At 48.5% G+C, this 17,296-nt stretch overlaps 1 protein-coding gene across 1 annotated transcript; it reads right to left on the bottom strand.

The window, feature by feature from the left end:
* Window positions 1-4,122: 4,122 nt before the first annotated feature.
* Window positions 4,123-14,492, bottom strand: LOC119433506 (A disintegrin and metalloproteinase with thrombospondin motifs adt-2-like). Its single transcript, XM_037700745.2, has 9 exons — window positions 14,182-14,492; window positions 13,296-13,705; window positions 11,862-11,979; window positions 11,659-11,739; window positions 10,825-10,971; window positions 8,981-9,237; window positions 7,836-7,995; window positions 6,696-6,785; window positions 4,123-6,187 (listed from the first exon to the last, which is right to left on the bottom strand). Exons 1-9 carry the CDS (start codon window positions 14,305-14,307, stop codon window positions 5,990-5,992), a joined length of 1,587 nt encoding a protein of 528 aa, XP_037556673.1. The 5' UTR covers window positions 14,308-14,492; the 3' UTR covers window positions 4,123-5,989.
* Window positions 14,493-17,296: the final 2,804 nt, after the last annotated feature.

Raw genomic sequence — 17,296 nt, 5'->3', positions numbered from 1 at the left:
GGCTTCAGACGCGCCCCGACGGGCCCGTCGACGAATTGGCTTCTGACCTATTCGCGCGTTGGTCGCGCCGACTGCGCGGACCCCCAATGCAATTCGCGCGAAGAAATAACGGCACCCACGCCGCTTCGCCGATGGTTTAAAGCGGCGCGCGGGCTTGGGATCGTTCTGCGCATGCTACGAAGATAACAGCTGACGGCGTTTCGGATGGCGCAGCGCAACCGGCGTAGCGTGGCTGGCCGCGAACGACGCTGGCCAGCGCGCCAATAACGTCGGACTATAAACGGGCCTTTAGGCGACTCGGGAGCGGCCTCAACGACTGCGCGCAGATACGGAATTCCGAGCAAGGGGTGCTGAAGCAAAGCGACGGAGGAGGGATGGAGATCCAGAGTTTACAGAGAGAGAAGCTGGTTCTCGGCAACGCTAAAATAGAGGTTAAAGCAAAGTTAACGCTAAGTAAAAGCCAAGTTAACGCTAAGTAAAACCCAAGTTAAAGCTAAGTAAAAGCCATTGTATAAGCCAACAGCTCCGCTGTTTCATCAGTCATCGCGACGTTAAGTCTGTGAGGCTGGCAAATTGTTTTCTTTTTGTTTAGTTTTTGTCAGCCAGGAAAAAATTGAAAAAAAAAATTTGTCAGCCCTTCCTCTGGAGTAAGATGGAAGACCAGCGAAGCTGTACTATGGTGGGATTATGTATTTCCAATTATGACTATTAAGATGTGATGGTGTAATTGGTTATTTGAACTATTAAAGAATAAGAAATATGATCCGGCTGTTTTCATTTATTTAGTGACCACAGGGACCATGGCCTTATGGTCGCTACGGTATACCGCCATAGCTAGGGTGTACGGCAAAGGTTGGCACGTTCTTCATAAACACGTCACAAACGCCGCGCGCGTTCGGTGCGAGCGTATATGTATTTTCACGTAGTGGTGACGGTGAAAAAAAAGTCGTAAAACTGAATGACGAAACGGACTTTTTATTGGGCGAACGGTGCCCACAAAAGCAAGTTGCACGACGATAGCGTCGAACACAGTCGGCGATCGTCGAAATCTAATCAGCGGCTAAACGCGTCGGCTTTTATACATGAGTAATCGAAGGTTCCAGACTAATCCCTGGTACCCGCGTGTCAGATTAAAATCAGATTACATAAGCGTCGGTGACAACAGACAACGTATAGAGGCATCGATAACGTTCGAGAAACTTCTGATACAAGCAGGCGCGTCCTGCGCCGGGCGATAACGTTTAACATTTGTTAGCCGGTGAAAATCGATCACCGGTGACACTTCGCCGATCACCGGTGACACTTCGCAATGGCGTGCCTCATCATCAGATCGTAGTTCCGGCATACTCTAACCCCGTAAATTATTTAAAACAATTAACGCGTCATCAAACGTCAAAATGTGGGGCGATGCCGGAAATAGTGCAGTTTCAAAATATAAGCCGAGCCCGAAGTTAGTAAAGTAAAAAGAAGAGTTGAATCCCCTTCCAACTTTTTCCATAATCATCGATAATTACGTTTTAAAGCGCGACATCGGGACTCCTACGCAGGCTGCATGTTTGACTGTTCCGTGATGTTTGTTTATTTATTTATTTAGCAATCCATCATCGTCCTGGTGCTGCGGCAAAAGGCAGCAGTAAGTTGTCTGACCATAGCTTCTAGCACCATACGACAAGCTTCACACCAAGCAGGCCCCCGCCGCAGGAATACGGTAGTGGAAGTGCCGTTAACAACTTCGTGCTAAAACGAGCGTTTAACCAAAGGGAACTCACCTCGATTCTTGCCTCTGGACGTTGCCACAGGTCTTGTGTTGGACCCGCAGACGCACGCAATCGCTGCTGCAGTTGACCCGCCGCCCCGTTGCCTCGTCGAACGAGCACCACGTGCGTCCTGATGTCTGTGCCAACGTTTACCCGGTTCCTTGGCGCTATCGCGCACTAGAGTAATTGGCAGGCAGTGAGCGTTCTGGGTATAATCCGGGAGCGCGTTGCGCCGACTATTGCTTTGCTCGAAAAAAGGCGAAAGCTTGCACTAGGCCGCGCAAGACACAGCGAAGCTGGCGGATTGATTGCGTCTCTTGGTGGTAGCTATAGTTGAACTTGGCTATGTCGAGGTTTAAGCTTGGTTGTAGCTAGGCCTATACTCGTGTACGTCATCTGTGCTAGTACTGCAAAGGCTGCGGTAGTACTGGAAAGGTGCGCGGCGGTAGCGCGACGGTGCGGGGGAGCATGACGTCATACCAGCTGTGACGGCTGCGATAGCGCGGCGCTGACGTGGTGGCGCTTTCCCTGGGCCGGTATTTTGTAGCGATGGCTTTCCGGTGCTAATGCCTTTTCGCGCTTATCGCGCTTTGTCAGAGGTCAGAGCGACAGTCCGCTCGCGTTATCAACGGGATCAGCCGGCCGTGAGCGGTGGATGATAAGACTAGTATAGAATAAGTCATAAGGCATCGCTACAAAATCGCGGCCCTGTACTACCGCAGCCTTTCCAGCAACAGGATACTTGGCATCAATGTGCCACAACAGCCACTTGCTCCTCCCTTCCAAAGTCAAGTGCGTCATTCCCCCCCCACCCCCTCCCAAAAATATCCCTGGCTACGGCACTAGTCTGCGTCTATACCTATCGAAATCATCGACACCATTCCTGGGCGGATTGAACAAAATGCGGCTGCGACGGCCCGCCTCCGCAAGGGCTACCAGCCCTGAAACAGGGAAAGGTGTATGATTCGGTTCTGTGGGAGGAATTTCGACTACATTATTAAGTTTTCACTGAGTAGAGTTCCTCTTTAAACTGACACAAAAGAGAAACCCTAAAGCAGTTCAGGCTGATAAAGTTTTTTTTTCAAAAGTGTATTTTATTGCGATAGCAATTATATGGACACTTCAACCGGATTTATGCCGTCGCCGTGAGGTTCCGTATAAAGTCCAAGGGCGATAAAATCGTCGCCGCGCGCAGTATGCGCGAGTGAAAGCACGCGGGGGACGCGCGCTATCACGGAGAGCGAACGCACGGCGGAAAGCCAACGCGACTGCCGTCGCGCGAAAGGCCGTGGGGGTATGGAAGGGGGGAGGCGGGCGACGCTGTGCTGCGGCACCAAATGCGTATCTTGCAACCCGGCGCAAGGGGAACTGGCCACTCAATCTCCCACGCGAAAGCGGGAAGGCAGCGCGGGAGGGAGAGGGGGGGCAGCTTCCTACTCTGCCATCAACTGCGCTTGTACTTTGCCCTGCTGTGGCGGTCGCTCGCACCGTCTCTTGAAAGCGATCTCCACACGGCTTTGACCTTTGTATGCGCTGTGCATTCGCCGCTCAGTTTCCGTTGGAGCCATAGACCGCACGAACCTTCGCTCGCTGCGGCGGCTGCGCTTGCTGCCAGCGTTTTGACAGTCGTTGTCTGCGGTCATTGGGTGTGGTCTATTCATGTTTGCTTGTGCGCGCTGACACCACGCTTGTTAATTCAGTTAGTAAGCGAATGTGTCCAAGTTTATGCAGCCGATAAAACTACTATCCCTACTCCGAATAGCTCTCTACTAATTTGCTATTGCAATTGATACTTCGCCTTTCGGGCGAAACTGCGACATCTTTTTCTTGTTGTTGTTGATCAAAAGGTTAAAAGTTGATTACTACGTACACGACAAGTGGAACGCTAGACTTACATTTCTTGCATTTCGCGCCGAAACCCGAGTGCCGGTATATCAGTGTGACGTCACGGAGGTCAATGTATTTTCTCATATCTTGGGCCATCGCCGGCACTGCAAACGTTTTCCAAACTTCCTAAGTGTAGTCTTTCGCTCCTTTATAATACCCTGCAGTTCATCTATACCGACAAAATAATAATAGCACTAGTCATAATAATAACAAACTGGACGCGAGCACACGCCGTCAAAATTCAACACGACGACTTGATGCGGGAACTTCAATACGGCGTCGCCACTTGCCTTTCGTTCTTGCTCCTTTTCTGGCTTATCGAGACTTAATCTCTCACCGTAGAAGTGGTTTTGCCGTCATTGTAGACTGTACTCTGCTAACACAGCTCAGCTTAATGGTCTCTTTAGTGCCCCTTTAAAACATCGTTGAGAACGCTCCCTCACCCCTTCAAAAAGAAGAAAGAGTATGGAGTACTGGTAACTCCTGAATCTGGGGGTAACATCTTTTATTTCACACCATTTCCAGGAATTATGATAACGTGTGGAATAAGCTTACTCTCCTTGTGCCTCTCTCAGTGCGAGCGCATTCCATCAGAAGTTACAACTCGAAAAATGGAGCAAGGATGAAACGAGGAATTCCAAGAGGAGTTCCTGTAGCATCCCTTCGTTCGCTCTAGAGCGCCCAGCGCGACTCTTCCGACCCGGACTGCTACCGCCTAGTAATGTCTGTAGCTGGTGAGAGAGGCATCGATACTTCTCAAAGTCATGTGGGTGTATGCTGTGTTTAATTTGTTTTGTACTAGTGCGCATTGAGGCTAAGGAACCAAAGGGCGAATTCATGAACTCGAAGGTACATACGCCACCGCAGACCACGGGTCCCTGCTTATATCCAAATGACACGTTTGAAGAAACCTTTAAAAATGCCGATGGGTTTCATGACTTCACTCTTGCACATGCTTTATTGCATTCTAGTCACAAGGCCACGATAAAGCCCAAGAGGCCAACATGATCGGAATACATCGTTTCGCAATAATATGCGTACACACGCTAGCAGGAGAGTTCTCTTTCGTTATCTGTACATGGCACTCATACGTTTCACATCACCAGGAGAGCATCGCCACCACAATCCCCACCACGAGGTGTCGGCCAGTGCCAAATCGCGCGCAGTCGTGGACGCCTCCGGTGGCGCTAGGTGACCTGCGTAGTTTTGATAGATGCTGTACGCTATCGAGAAGGCATGGTCAGCTGTAGGCTGTGCATCTGAAACGTATAGCCAGGCATATAAATTAATTGATTAAATTCTGGGCTTTTACGTGCCAAAACCACGGTATGATTATGAGGCACGCCGTAGTGGGGGACTCCGGTTTAACTTTGACCACCTGGGGTTTTTTAACGAGCACTCAATGCACGGTACAGACTCGGGAGCACGGTGGCGTACAATTGGGTAGCATCATCTCTCGTGAAGAATGTGAAGCCCTGTGGTTGCTCTTCGCTCGCATGTAAAATAAAACGTGCTTTCCGAAGTGTGCTTAAACAATGTGCTTAACAATGCGTTTACAATAAACAATGTGCTTACTAGCCTGTTGAACAATAAGGTGCAAACGGATATAAACGTGCTCTGCGTCCAGCACACACGTGCTATATTTTAAAGCGAATACCTTTCTTCGCCTCTTTCGCCCATTCTCACCGTTGAACTCTCACTATCAGTACAAAAGGCCACCATGCTAAGGGCGCGCGATTTTTCACAACCGAGTTGAGGGGCGCGTTAACGCGAACTAGCTCTTGGAGACGCAGGTGCGGTGGCACGAGAGCTTTGTGACGCCCGAAGGTTTAGACGCCGTGGTGGAGTGCTCCGGAAGGACAGCTCCTCCTCTCTCGCCGCCCTCTCCCAGAGTGCTGGCTGCGGGAGAGGGCGCCGGCGGGAAAGCAGGGCGGCAGTGGTCTTCCACGCCGGCACTCGGCACTGGAGACAACGCACGTACGAAGACCGGCTTACATGTGCAGCCACCTACACTACCGCTACAGATGCTCTGGTTAACGGCTCTATTGAACTCTTGCGCGACGTGGCGCTATGCCGAACGACGGGAATTATGTGCGCGGCATGGCTTCAATCAGTGTCAACTGAAAGCGATACTATCGAAAGCGACAGACCGAAAATGCCGTTGTTGACTCGCTATCCGTATAAGCACGTAATTCCGCTATCCATGTGCTACACTACAAACCCGCCTGGTAACAATGGGCTTCCATGCTACACACGGTGCTATTCGCGCCGAATGACGCAGGAACTGTCGTCAACGGCTACGCATCGGCACGTGGCGTGATGAGTCGCAAGCGTACGATTTCCGCTCAGAACCACCTAGAAATCCCGCGACCGAACCAGCGGTCCCAAATGTTCGTGACGTCAGGGAAGAAGAGGCCAGGGTTGCGTCGCCTCGGTCTTGGGGTGGTGGTGGTGGTAGTCCTAGTGCTTCGGGTGGCCGTTTTCGACGTTGCGCCGTTGCCGCCATCTTGACCTGCCACCACGCACGAGCCCTCGCGGCAGTACTGCGCTCGAGAGAGAGAACGAATAAGGCGTGGGATTAATCAGTAAGTCCAGCGATGCTGACTCAGGTTCGCAAATAAAAATGCGTAGCGCGATGCTACAGAACTATACAGGGTGTTCCAACTATCATGCACCAAGATCTTAAAATATTCAAATGCCAGGTAGCTGGACAGAACCGTCGCGTGGAGATACTCATCTATTTTTTCGCATTCCGACTAATTACACAATTAGTCTTAATTTATGAATCAACTTCTCAATTATTATAATTAGATTAAAAAGTGTCAATGAGAAAATTGTAGGGCAACATGAAAAACGCGCGATACAGCTTTCCTTGCTCATTACGTGCTACATAAAAGTTTTTTTTTTTTTTTTCGAGCGTGAAAGAAGTTCGCGCATACACGTAAAGTGCCTCGAGCGTCCAGTCGCGTGGCAATTCATTGTTTTTTTACTCTTCTCGTTATTTTTTTTTTTATTGGAGCAACTCTTTGAATATAAGGGACGTGAATATACCTTTCCAGTGGCACAGGTTGTACCATCCAAAGCGGGGTGCGCCGAACTAGCCCACTGCCCTTCCTGGCACCACAGTTCTTGGCACACGTCCTAGAGACAGGCAGAGAGAGAGAGAGAGAAAGTGTGCGTGTAATCAGCATCACAGAGTTAAGGACTGTAAGCAGACTATTACATAAACGAGCGCGTTTCTAAGGCAACTTATCTTAATCGCACGCGACATGCCGGGGAAGGGTACATTGTTCGTGCGCGCCTGCACGTGCTTAGCAAAAGTATAAATGCAGCATTACTTGATTTTTTTAACTGCCTTTTCACTAAATATTATGTATTAGCTACGTCTTTAGTACCACAGAAAAATGACAGGTGGCATGCGTGCTGCGTTAGTGAAGCCTAAAGAGTGGTTCTTAGGAATTAGTTCGATATAATGCTAGTTTTATCTTAACACCGATATAACAGATGTGTTGGTACTAAGGACACATAGATATCGTACACAGTTCAAAATACGGGTGAGCCCATTGCTCTGAATTCATGCAAAACTCTCAACGCTCACCAGTGTAACGCGTGCCGTTATAGACCTATAAATATAGATGGGTGTATCAGGTTAGATTGTGACGCGATGTTGGGACGAATATTCTCGCTTTCTCTCTTTTTCTCTAAAGAAAAAAATATTTTTTCTTTATTTTCGAAAGGTAATTTACTGATACAGCCCAACGTAATTTCTCTATTGGGTATCCTTTAAGAATACGGAGCTTTGTGAAACAAACAACAGACGCAAAGTTAGCGTATACGCTTTCGACCCTGGCGAACAAAAAGGCGGTGAGTTCGGACTGTGCGCATGCGTAGTCAGTCTTACGACCTTTTTTCTCTCCTTTTTTTTTTTTTTTTTCAGGGTGGAGGAAGTATGCTGAGGTCCAATTAGCGCGCGAATGCCACTTTTCCGCCCCTAGCTACTTCTAAAGCTCTCCAATGTTCCTGCTGAGACAACAGCCAGTTGCCGCGGAATACTGCTGTACTCAGCGACGTTATTCTCGACTTATGCAACCTCAAGCTGCCTTATTATAGCTGTACCACAAGGTGAGCTGTTGGCCGAGTTGTGAACGGAGCAGCAAGGAAGGACGAAGCCTCAGCAAGAGGTGCACTTACATTGAAGGGGCTTCTGGACGAAGTGTACGCGCTGTACTTCGTCCCCAGCGCCAGCTTGCACTGGTCGTCCGCCGGAAACACCTGGCCAGGGAGCGGGTCCTCGCTCAACTTTTCAACTGGCCGACTGGTCTTAGACGCCAGGCACGACGACGTCCGCCTCCTGCAATAGAATGTAATGCGTAGTATGGATAACCCGTGAACCATTAGAGTTACAGAATGGATACCAAGAGAAGGGAAGCGCACTTGAGGACGGCAGAAAACTAGGTGGGGAGATGAAGTTAGGAAAATTGCAGGCGCACGTTGGAATCAGCTAGCGCAAGACAGGGGTAACTAGAGATCACAGGGAGAGGCCTTCGTCCTGCAGTGGACATAAATATAGGCTGATGATGATGATGATGATTCGATGAGGTGGACATTAGTAGCACGAGAAATCGAAACACATATTCAACTAATTAACAAAATTCACTAATCGACTTCTTAGTTAATTACATTACGACACATTGCAATTTACAAATTGCAGCCGGTGAGCTTGTCAGACGTATTCACTTAGAATGAATTTTCAGAATGACACCAGTTTGGAATGACACCAGTTTACGCCATCAAACTTGCCGTAAATATGCACTGTTGTTCCACTTACTTTTTTGTCAAACTGCTGTTTTATACATTGAAGCATAATAGCATCTCGCCCATGTATTTCTGTCCCACACTTTGGGAAATAATATCTCGAAACTGGTGTCATCCTGGAAATTTATTTCAAGTGGATGCATCTTGCAAACTTACCGACTCACCGGCTACAATTCGTAAATTGCAATATGTGTCGTAAAGTAATTAACTAAGAAGTTCATTAGTCAATTTTTGTAATTAGTTGAATATGTGTTTCGATTTCTCGTGCTACTAATGTCCGCTTCTTCGAATAACCCAGCTCGACGATAAGAATTATGCTAGCTGCCACAGGCGATTTTTTTAAATTCCGTAAAGCTTAATTTTTAAAACTCGGTATATTAAGGACGAAATGGACCAATCTGAAGGAGGACACCCTAGCCAGCTTCACAGGTAATTCGAACATAGATTATATACAATAACTTTCCCGTAAATACCGTTGCACTCTGCCGTATTTTTATGATGAATGACGTGACAACACTCACGCCAGAAAGTCGTCGAGGTACTGTCTCGAGCAGGCGGACCAGCTGGTCTTTCCAGGGCCAGTGCTAGGTGACATGATGAAGCGGCTCGGGTCGCATCGGTTTCCGGTGCCGTCATGCTCCATACCCAGATTATGTCCCATCTCGTGTGCCGCCTCCAGGGCCGCCTGGAAGCTCTCAGCCTGGATGATGGTGCAGCTGAAGCGGCACTGGCACATGCCTCCCACAAACGCCAGGCCTATCACGTTGTCGTTGTTGCCCTGCATGCGCGCGTGCGATGCACAGATAAGCTGCACGTCCGCAAAGAGGGCACTGGCTTCTTGATTTTTTTATTATTGCGATAGCATCCAGACGAATTTTCACCGTCTGCGTTGGCGTCGACGTCGCCGTGAGGTTCCACATAAAGTGCAAGGGGGAAGCAGGGAGATATGCGCGCGCTAGGAGGGGGTGGGAATGGGGCAGGGTAGCGTGCGTCACCGCTCCTACTGCAGGTGCGCATGCGCGGCTGAACGCGGCTGCGCGTGTCCTATCTTGCAGGTAATTTGTGGTAGCATCGAAGGCTAGCCAACCTGAGATAGTAGATGGCTTCGTGCGCGCTGTGTTCTCGCTCGCCTAGTTCGCGTTTAAGCGAGAGGCCGCACGAAGGGGAATTCACTCGCCGTTGCTGCCACTCTTCATTACGCCAGCGTTCTGACAGCGTATGTGCCGCGTTCGCCGAGTAAGATATATGTTCAAGTTTGCCTGTGCACGCGTGCCACCATGCTCGTTATTTAGTTAGTAAGCGAATGTTTACAGTAGATTACACAGATGATAAAGCTGCTAACCTTACGGCGTATGGCTGTTAATAATTGGATAAAGCAATCAATGCTTCGCCTTTCGGGCGAAACTGCGACTTTTTTTCAGTCTATGGGTAGTTCACAGACAGACAACGTGAGGCATAGTCCAGGCAACATCATTACGCGGTCGTAGCCAGAGTTGTGCGCCGTCGCACAAGTCCCTGACTAATCGCTAGCTGTATACTTTGTTATGTTTGCTAATTCATTTCACCGGAGTTGGCTAAAGAACTAAGTTCGGCCAGAGAAGTGAAGCTTTATTCACATTTTTCAGATTAAGTTACACAAAGTGGGAGCCACGTCCGGAGAGTACACACATAGTAAGCAAGTCCCGACAGCGTCATTGCGTTTTCACATATTCCCAGTCCGGGGATAGCTATCGGCTTTAGGCTTACTTCGCTATAACCGACAATTTACCACATCGACGTTCGCTATAGAACGTGATCCGATTTATACGCTGTACGCTAGAGCAACTGGTGCCCACATTCGAGCAATACACACACTGTGTAGGTCGAGCCCGGTCATTAGTACGCGTGGTCCCACTGTGCACGTCCTTGGCTGGCCGCTTGCTGGTTTCGTCTGCACTGCCACGTGCAGTTGTCTAAGTAGCCGTGCTGCCTCTCGCTTCAACGAGAACTAGGCGAGCCATACGCAGTAAGGTTAGTAGCTTTATCATCTGTATAATGTACTGTAAGCATTCGCTTACTAACTGTATTAACGAGAACGGCGTCACTCGTGCACAGGCAAACATGAACGCACCCACTCGACGACCGCGGACACTCGTTATCAGAATGCTGGCGGGATGAAGAGCGGCAGCAGCGGCAAGTAAGCAAGTCCCGACAGCGTCATTGCGTTTTCACAAATTCCCAGTCCGGGGATAGCTACCGGCTGTATATATATAGGCTTAATTCGCTATCACCGACAATTTACTACATCGACGTTCGCTATAGAATGTGATCCGATTTATACGCTGTACGCTAGAGAAACTTGTGCCCACATTCGAGCAATACGCACACTGTGTAGGTCGAGTCCGGTCATCAGTATCGCGTGGTCCCACTGTCCACGTCCTTGGCTGGCCGCTTGCTGGTTTCGTCTGCACTGCCACGTGCAGAAGTTGTCCAAGTAGTCGTCGATCTCACCGCCAGCCGTGCTAGGACCAGTCTGCGATGACAGTATATGCATTTGCATTAACTGCGTAGCGCAATCTAGATGCTTGCTTTGACTGCTGCAGGCCCATGCAAGTGCCTAGCGCCTGGTTCGGCAATTGTCTCATACTTTTCGTACACTAAGTTGATTAAAGACAGTGATAACATCGCGAGATCTGTGACGTCACACGGATACGCGAAAATATAAAACAAATGGAAGCTTAATGTTTCTTACGAAGTTATTTCTTCTCCGCACCGAAGAGCACTATATAGAAAGTTCCAGAAACGTAACCTGGAAGCCTAGCCTGATGCAACAATTCCTCAAGTTTAGTGACAATTTAATCGAATTACTCACGATTTAAGAACTCGTCTGATAACCAGCAGGCTAAACGGTACATTTAATTAAAGTTATCCTAAGGCCATATATGAGTCTATATAGCCCGGAAAGCAACGCGGTCATTGCTGCACTTCCTGGATCTTGATGTGCAGTTCCGTATGTGAAACACTCGCTAGTGTCTTCTCTGTCCCTCTCCTTGCTCGCCTTTTTAGTTTTATCTCTTTATCCCTCTCCCTGTATATAGGGTAGCAAACTGGACTTGCGTCTAGTCGACCTCCTTGTCCTTTCTTATCTCTCTCGCCAAAAGGTTATCTGCCGCGGCATGAATACCACGCGGGTACCGCAGTAATTCCGGCATGAGCTCACCCTCGAGTCGAGAACTTCAAGGTGGACGATATCCAGCCCGATCGGTGTTCCCAGTGACCTGTACTCCAGGATAAGCTGGATCTGCGACGAAACGGTAACGAGAAACGTTTCTCAAAGAGGTATTTCGATAGTTCAAACTCCCGAAATAGGAACGTCACGCTACTAAGGGCCTCATTTGGCCGGGTCGCTTGGTGAACACCCACCTGTTCGAGCATGGCTATTAGGCGCTTGTGCAGCTCGTTCTCGTTGGGATTTCTATTCCTGAGAGCGTCATCCACGAACACCGCCAGCTCGATGGCACGCTCATTGGAAGCAGTAGCTCTGCAGTAGAAGTAGCGGCCATCATCATCAACCGAATGTGCTTTAAACTTTGCTGCTCCTTACTCACTGCGTAGACGCTAAGCTTCATTGTGCTGTAAAATGACTAAGAATTGTCCGAGTTTAAATCTGCTTGCAGGTTGTACTCCCTATAAATGCCTGTATCCATCAATGTGTTTATAACAACTCCCTCACAACTAGGTATATAATTAAGGTTGAGTGAGTAAACAATAGACGGCAATTATTATTCATCTAAGGAACTACTTCACATATTAGAAATATAATTGGATACTGAATATCAACAGAAAAATCTGAACTGAACGAGCCGGGGTAGTTTCATCAAATTTCGTAAAAAATAACAAAATTATATCCGCAACTCACGTCCCAACTTTAAATTGTCAGTCGTTATATAAGCATTAGAGCACCTAAAGTAACGCTTCTACAATGATCTCCAGAGGCATGATATCAACGAAACTGATCGATTCGCAGAGCTATCCCTGGGGCTGATAAGTACGACATCCAATGACAAGATGCAATTTTATAGTTATAATACTACAAAGAACTAGACAATGGTGAAAACTCCTTCCAAAGAAGTAGCGCAGTCACAAGCAGAGTTGCAGGAATGGGTGCAACATACGAACGGGTGCAACACCAGATCATGCAGGAGCTTCAGTCAGCTTCTGTAATGGAAATCCCCTTGAACCAACGTGCCTAAGTCAGCAGGGTGGTAACTGCGGAGCGCAGGCCTTCTCACAGTACTCCCGCAAAACGAGTCCCCAGAACGATATTTGTGCTTAAGGTGAGAGAGAGCAAGGAGAGGAAAGGCAGGGAGGTCAACCAGACGAGCGTCCGGTTTGCTACCCTACTCTGGGGGTAAGAGAAAGGGGAATAGAAAGAGGAAAATAGGAAGAGAGTGAGTACTGAGTGCGCGTGGGATGATGTACAGGGACACTATAAGCGGTCTCTTAAACCAGTGCACTTCAAATACTGTACTAATGCACGACATCGCTTTTTGTGCCAGTGACGGGTGTAGCTACGGTCCGAGTATCTTTGACTCAGAGAACGATCTCGAGCCCAGTCGGTTTAAAGTTGTCCCGAGAGAGAGGCGTTGTACGTCGTAGCGAGAACAGGTACACAGTAGGTGCTCGATGGTTTCCTCGTACCTACAGGAGTCGCACTTCAGGCCGGAAGAGCGATGGACATGAATATATACTAGACACACGACGTAACTATAGGCTCAAACGAACCGGCGATGCCGTACGTCACGAAGTGGATAGAACAGATACAAGGGAAGCCTCCTGGATAGGATGTTGGCTTACCTGCGTCTTCTGGTGGACAGCTTGCTCCAAGAAGTCAGCAACTTGGACGTTGAGGGCACACGGCGCACCACGTGTCTTCCTTCGTCTTCGCTCCCGTCGGTGACGCCACTACCGCGGTTCTGGTTGGGCGCCACGGTGATCGCCTCGCCCTGAGCCGTGATAATCATAGCGTGCACTTCTTTGTCGCCGGGACACGCGATCACCACCGCCCTGCCAGTACCGCTGACACCCTGCTCGTAGACGATGCCTTCGAAGGTGCAGTTGGCCGGCGACACTGCAGCTCCGGCGAGTGATTCGACCGCGGCCCGCTTGCGGCGAAGCGGCACGTACAACCTGCGCTCTCCGGTGCGCAGTGACAGAATTTCTGGCCTGATGGCCACTCGGGCGTGCTCGTCAGGGATTTCTGGTTCCTGACAAAAATACAGACAAAAATTGAGGCGAGCGCTGTGTTCGAATATTAAGAGGTATGTACAGAGAAATGTTTGTCCGCGGGCTAGTTGCTTCAGCATAACTTCAGGTCGCGCACTAAGTTACCAAAATACCTGGACTGATGGGGAAAATCACAGACGCGTTAGACAGCGGCCGTGTGCCGCGTCATGTGTCTGCGATACTCCCCATCAGTCTAGTTTTCTGGGTAATATAAGAGTACAAAGCCAAGTTACGAACAGAGTCTGATTCAGAAGCCCACTCTTTTATAAAAGAAACACACCGACCTGCTACATAACCAACACATCCAATAATAACAAGCAAATTGTAACGTGGGATCAGACAGTACTAACACCGTGCTTCGAAAACCAGGCACATTCACTCTCAGCTTAAAGTAAAAAAAAAAAAACTATGTCTTCGATCATTAACTGTCAAACAAAATAGATACGTTTCAACTCACCTGATCAGCGGACACTCCATCCAAGAGAAGTAACTGCAGTGCCGCGCTGATGGCCAACAAAGCTAACGTTATACTCGGTGGCAAATGGACGACGGGGCGGGCTGAACGTGCTTCACTAGTTGCCATTCTCTTTTTTTCGAGTAGTGCTCGCTGAAGCAATCTTCTACGTTTCAAAGATGGTACACGAAACGAGAGCAGAGGAGCGTACGTTCACCAGCGGCTGCAGAACTGGTGTATAGCCTTGGCCCTGACTCCTATCGATGGCTCGCTGCATACGCTCATGTTATATATCCGCGGGCGCTATAGACTCACGCTGTCTCACGGGAACCCGCGCCGCCGCGCGTGGGTGGTGTGCGGAGTGAACAAAGCGTGACTCCGCGGTACCGTACACAGCGGGGCGCGCGGAGTCACCTGCTGTCGATAATGTCACCACCGGAAGGCGTTGCCACACTCACGTGCATGCCAGTAACTCGGTGTCGAAACCCTGCTCGTTACACGCCCTGCGGTCCTGGTTTGACGAATGCGACTTTTTTTTGTTGTTGTTGTTGTTTTTCGCCCGAATGTGGGTCTGTCTCCCTTTGTAGAAAAGTGAGGAATTCTCGGTAGCCATCAACATTTGCATATAACTCCTGAGTTGCAATGAGAGTCAGATACAGGCTTGCTTTCCCAGACCATATGGAATTTTGTTTGGCTACACTTTCGCGACATTGCTACTGCCGACGCATGAACTTTTCACGTAGTTCCATGGCAATACCCATTGGTATGGCATGAAAACTATAAAGGATGTCATGTATTTGTTATGGGTGAGTTAGAGAATGGGTGCAAAGGGAAGGGGAGAGAGAGAGAGAAATCACTTTATTCTACGATTTAAAAAAAAAAAATCATAGATGCCCTCAGTCCAGGGGAGCGCAGCCAAAGACGACAGAAAAGTCAGTGGGGTGATGAGATAAGGAAATTTGCAGGTGCAAGGTGGAATCAGCTAACGCAAGACAGTGATAATTGGAGATTGCTGGGAGAGGCCTTCGTCCTGCAGTGGACATAGAAATAGGCTGATTATTATTATTGTTATCTGTTATGGGCGTTCTTTAGCGTAGCATGTGACAGCTGTGCTATTATGTAGTTGCTTGTCAATCTGAAAATCTCTCTTCCAAGGAATGAACTTGTGACCCAGTTGAGAATGTCGAATGGTAGGCCGCGACTCCGCGCACCTAATTTCACTATCTGAGAGAAAAAAAAATTAGTTGTGCTACAGGCATGTCGATTCGAGTAGTTTTTTAAATCTACACACGGTTGAACCGGGTACTCACACGGGCTGGTCGGTCACCGGTACGGTGAGGTTCTCGTCTCAGTTTTCAGGGTTTTCAACCAATTTTGCATTAGTGTTTACGAGTACTTTCGAAAGTCACGCAAAGACTACACTAGCTGCATAAATATCGTTGCCCTGTATCTCACGCTTTATTACTATCAGGTACTTCTACTGTGCTTCGTTCCGTTAAATACTCCGTCATGTTAACAGGATAGTGCCGACTGCTAGCCTCGTTTGAGCCCCACTGTCACTTTCAAGTGTCCGGCGTCATCCAGGTGGTTACGATCGTTGGTCCCTGACTCTCTATTTTCTTTGATAAGCCGTAAGTGCCTGTCTGAATTTCTGTTTTCTATAGCCTCTTCCAGACTTCTTGCCTCCGCTCTCTATCAATAGCTTCATACAGTGAAATGCAGAAAACACAAGATTCTGGCAATCATCAACTATGGTCGCACAAAGAATGTCTCTAGGCCCCAGCGTTTCGAGAAATAGACTTGTCTTCGTCCTGACGAAGGCAAATACGCTTGTCGGAACGCCGGCTCCAGCGACGTTCCTTGTTTGACCACTCTTGATCAATTCAAACCCCTCTCTTCATAAACTTCTGTACTGTAAGGATTCTGGCAAATTATCTGTTAAGGATACTTCGTCGATGTTTCCTGACCTCTCTCACAGGTATTATCATGTTTGTCACAATCGTGTTGCCTTGGCAGAAGACGTCGCCAAACATTATTTGTCTCCGCCAGCTTTTAATCTAATGTACATGACGTGTGAGCGGTCATGATCGTCGCTGTCGTCATCGGATCTTCATTTTCATCGTAGACGGCTGGCCATATGGTATGGTATGAGAACTTTATTGAGCCCTGAAGGTCAACCCTGGGTTGACGCGGGCCGCTCCCACGTTGGGACTGTTAGGCCGAGCCCTTCAGCCACATCGCGGGCCTTCTGGACTGCCCGTAATTGGTCAGAGAGTGATTCACTCCGTAGCATTTGTGGCCGTCTATCTATTTTTTTTTTTTTTTTTGATGTCACTTTAGGCTTTCGCGGCTTGAATGGCCCTCTACAATTTTTTTCGGTTGCAAGCTTTTTTTTTTTTGTGTGTGTGTGTGTGTGTGCAAGATCCCGTACGTAGCAGATCCAGTTCGAGGCGCAAGTCCGAGGCACACTGTTGGTGTCCAAGGCTTGTTTTTTCAGTCTTCTGTCGAGGATGTTTTCCACATTCTGTGCGACCATAGGCTCGCTCCCTCTGAAGTTCCTGTAGTTATGAGTACCGTCTTCATTGTTGTGGGGCTGAACAAATGCGCTTTACTCTCCGTTCATTCGAGATACATTCATGCTCCCGAGGGAGCAGAATAATGGCGCAAGCAAAAGACGAGGACATCGTTGTCTTTGTCCCTGTCGTTTGCTCACACGATTATTCTGTCACGGTGAGTTACAACATAGTTCAAACCAACACTTTGCTTAAATACATAATGATGGAGCGATGTTGCTAGCCGTTGGTGTTACTACGGCCGCACCTAAAAAACCGTACCGGGGAACATGACGCTGGTTTCGTTATTCCGATGTCCACAATGCGACCCGTTTTCTATCAAGACAACCCGCTCGTTGTGGCTGAAGGTCGCGTTGTCTGACAGTCATGGCAATAAGCAAGAAAAAAAATTTACTTTAAAAGGGTTCTTAACCTAAATTACAGTTTATATCGCGGTCTAATTAGATGCTGTCCACGGACGCCTGATAATTTCGTCTGGACAAAGCGACCGTCTGAAAGTATTAGCAGGAACTCAATGACTCCAGCCTAAATTTTCATAATTTTAA

The sequence above is a fragment of the Dermacentor silvarum genome, chromosome 11 (genome assembly GCF_013339745.2).
Source record: "Dermacentor silvarum isolate Dsil-2018 chromosome 11, BIME_Dsil_1.4, whole genome shotgun sequence".
Lineage (NCBI taxonomy): Eukaryota > Metazoa > Arthropoda > Arachnida > Ixodida > Ixodidae > Dermacentor > Dermacentor silvarum.
Note: the sequence above shows the minus strand (reverse complement) of the source record. Positions and strands in the feature narration are given on the sequence as shown.

Coding starts and splice junctions, on each gene's coding strand:
- LOC119433506 (XM_037700745.2), bottom strand. CDS start 14,307: ATGGCAACTAGTGAAGCACGTTCAGCCCGCCCCGTCGTCCATTTGCCA. Junction 11,980..13,295: donor CTGTCCACCAGAAGACGCAG/GTAAGCCAACAT, acceptor CTTCTACTGCAG/AGCTACTGCTTCCAATGAGC. Junction 7,996..8,980: donor TACCTCGACGACTTTCTGGC/GTGAGTGTTGTC, acceptor ATTCTATTGCAG/GAGGCGGACGTCGTCGTGCC.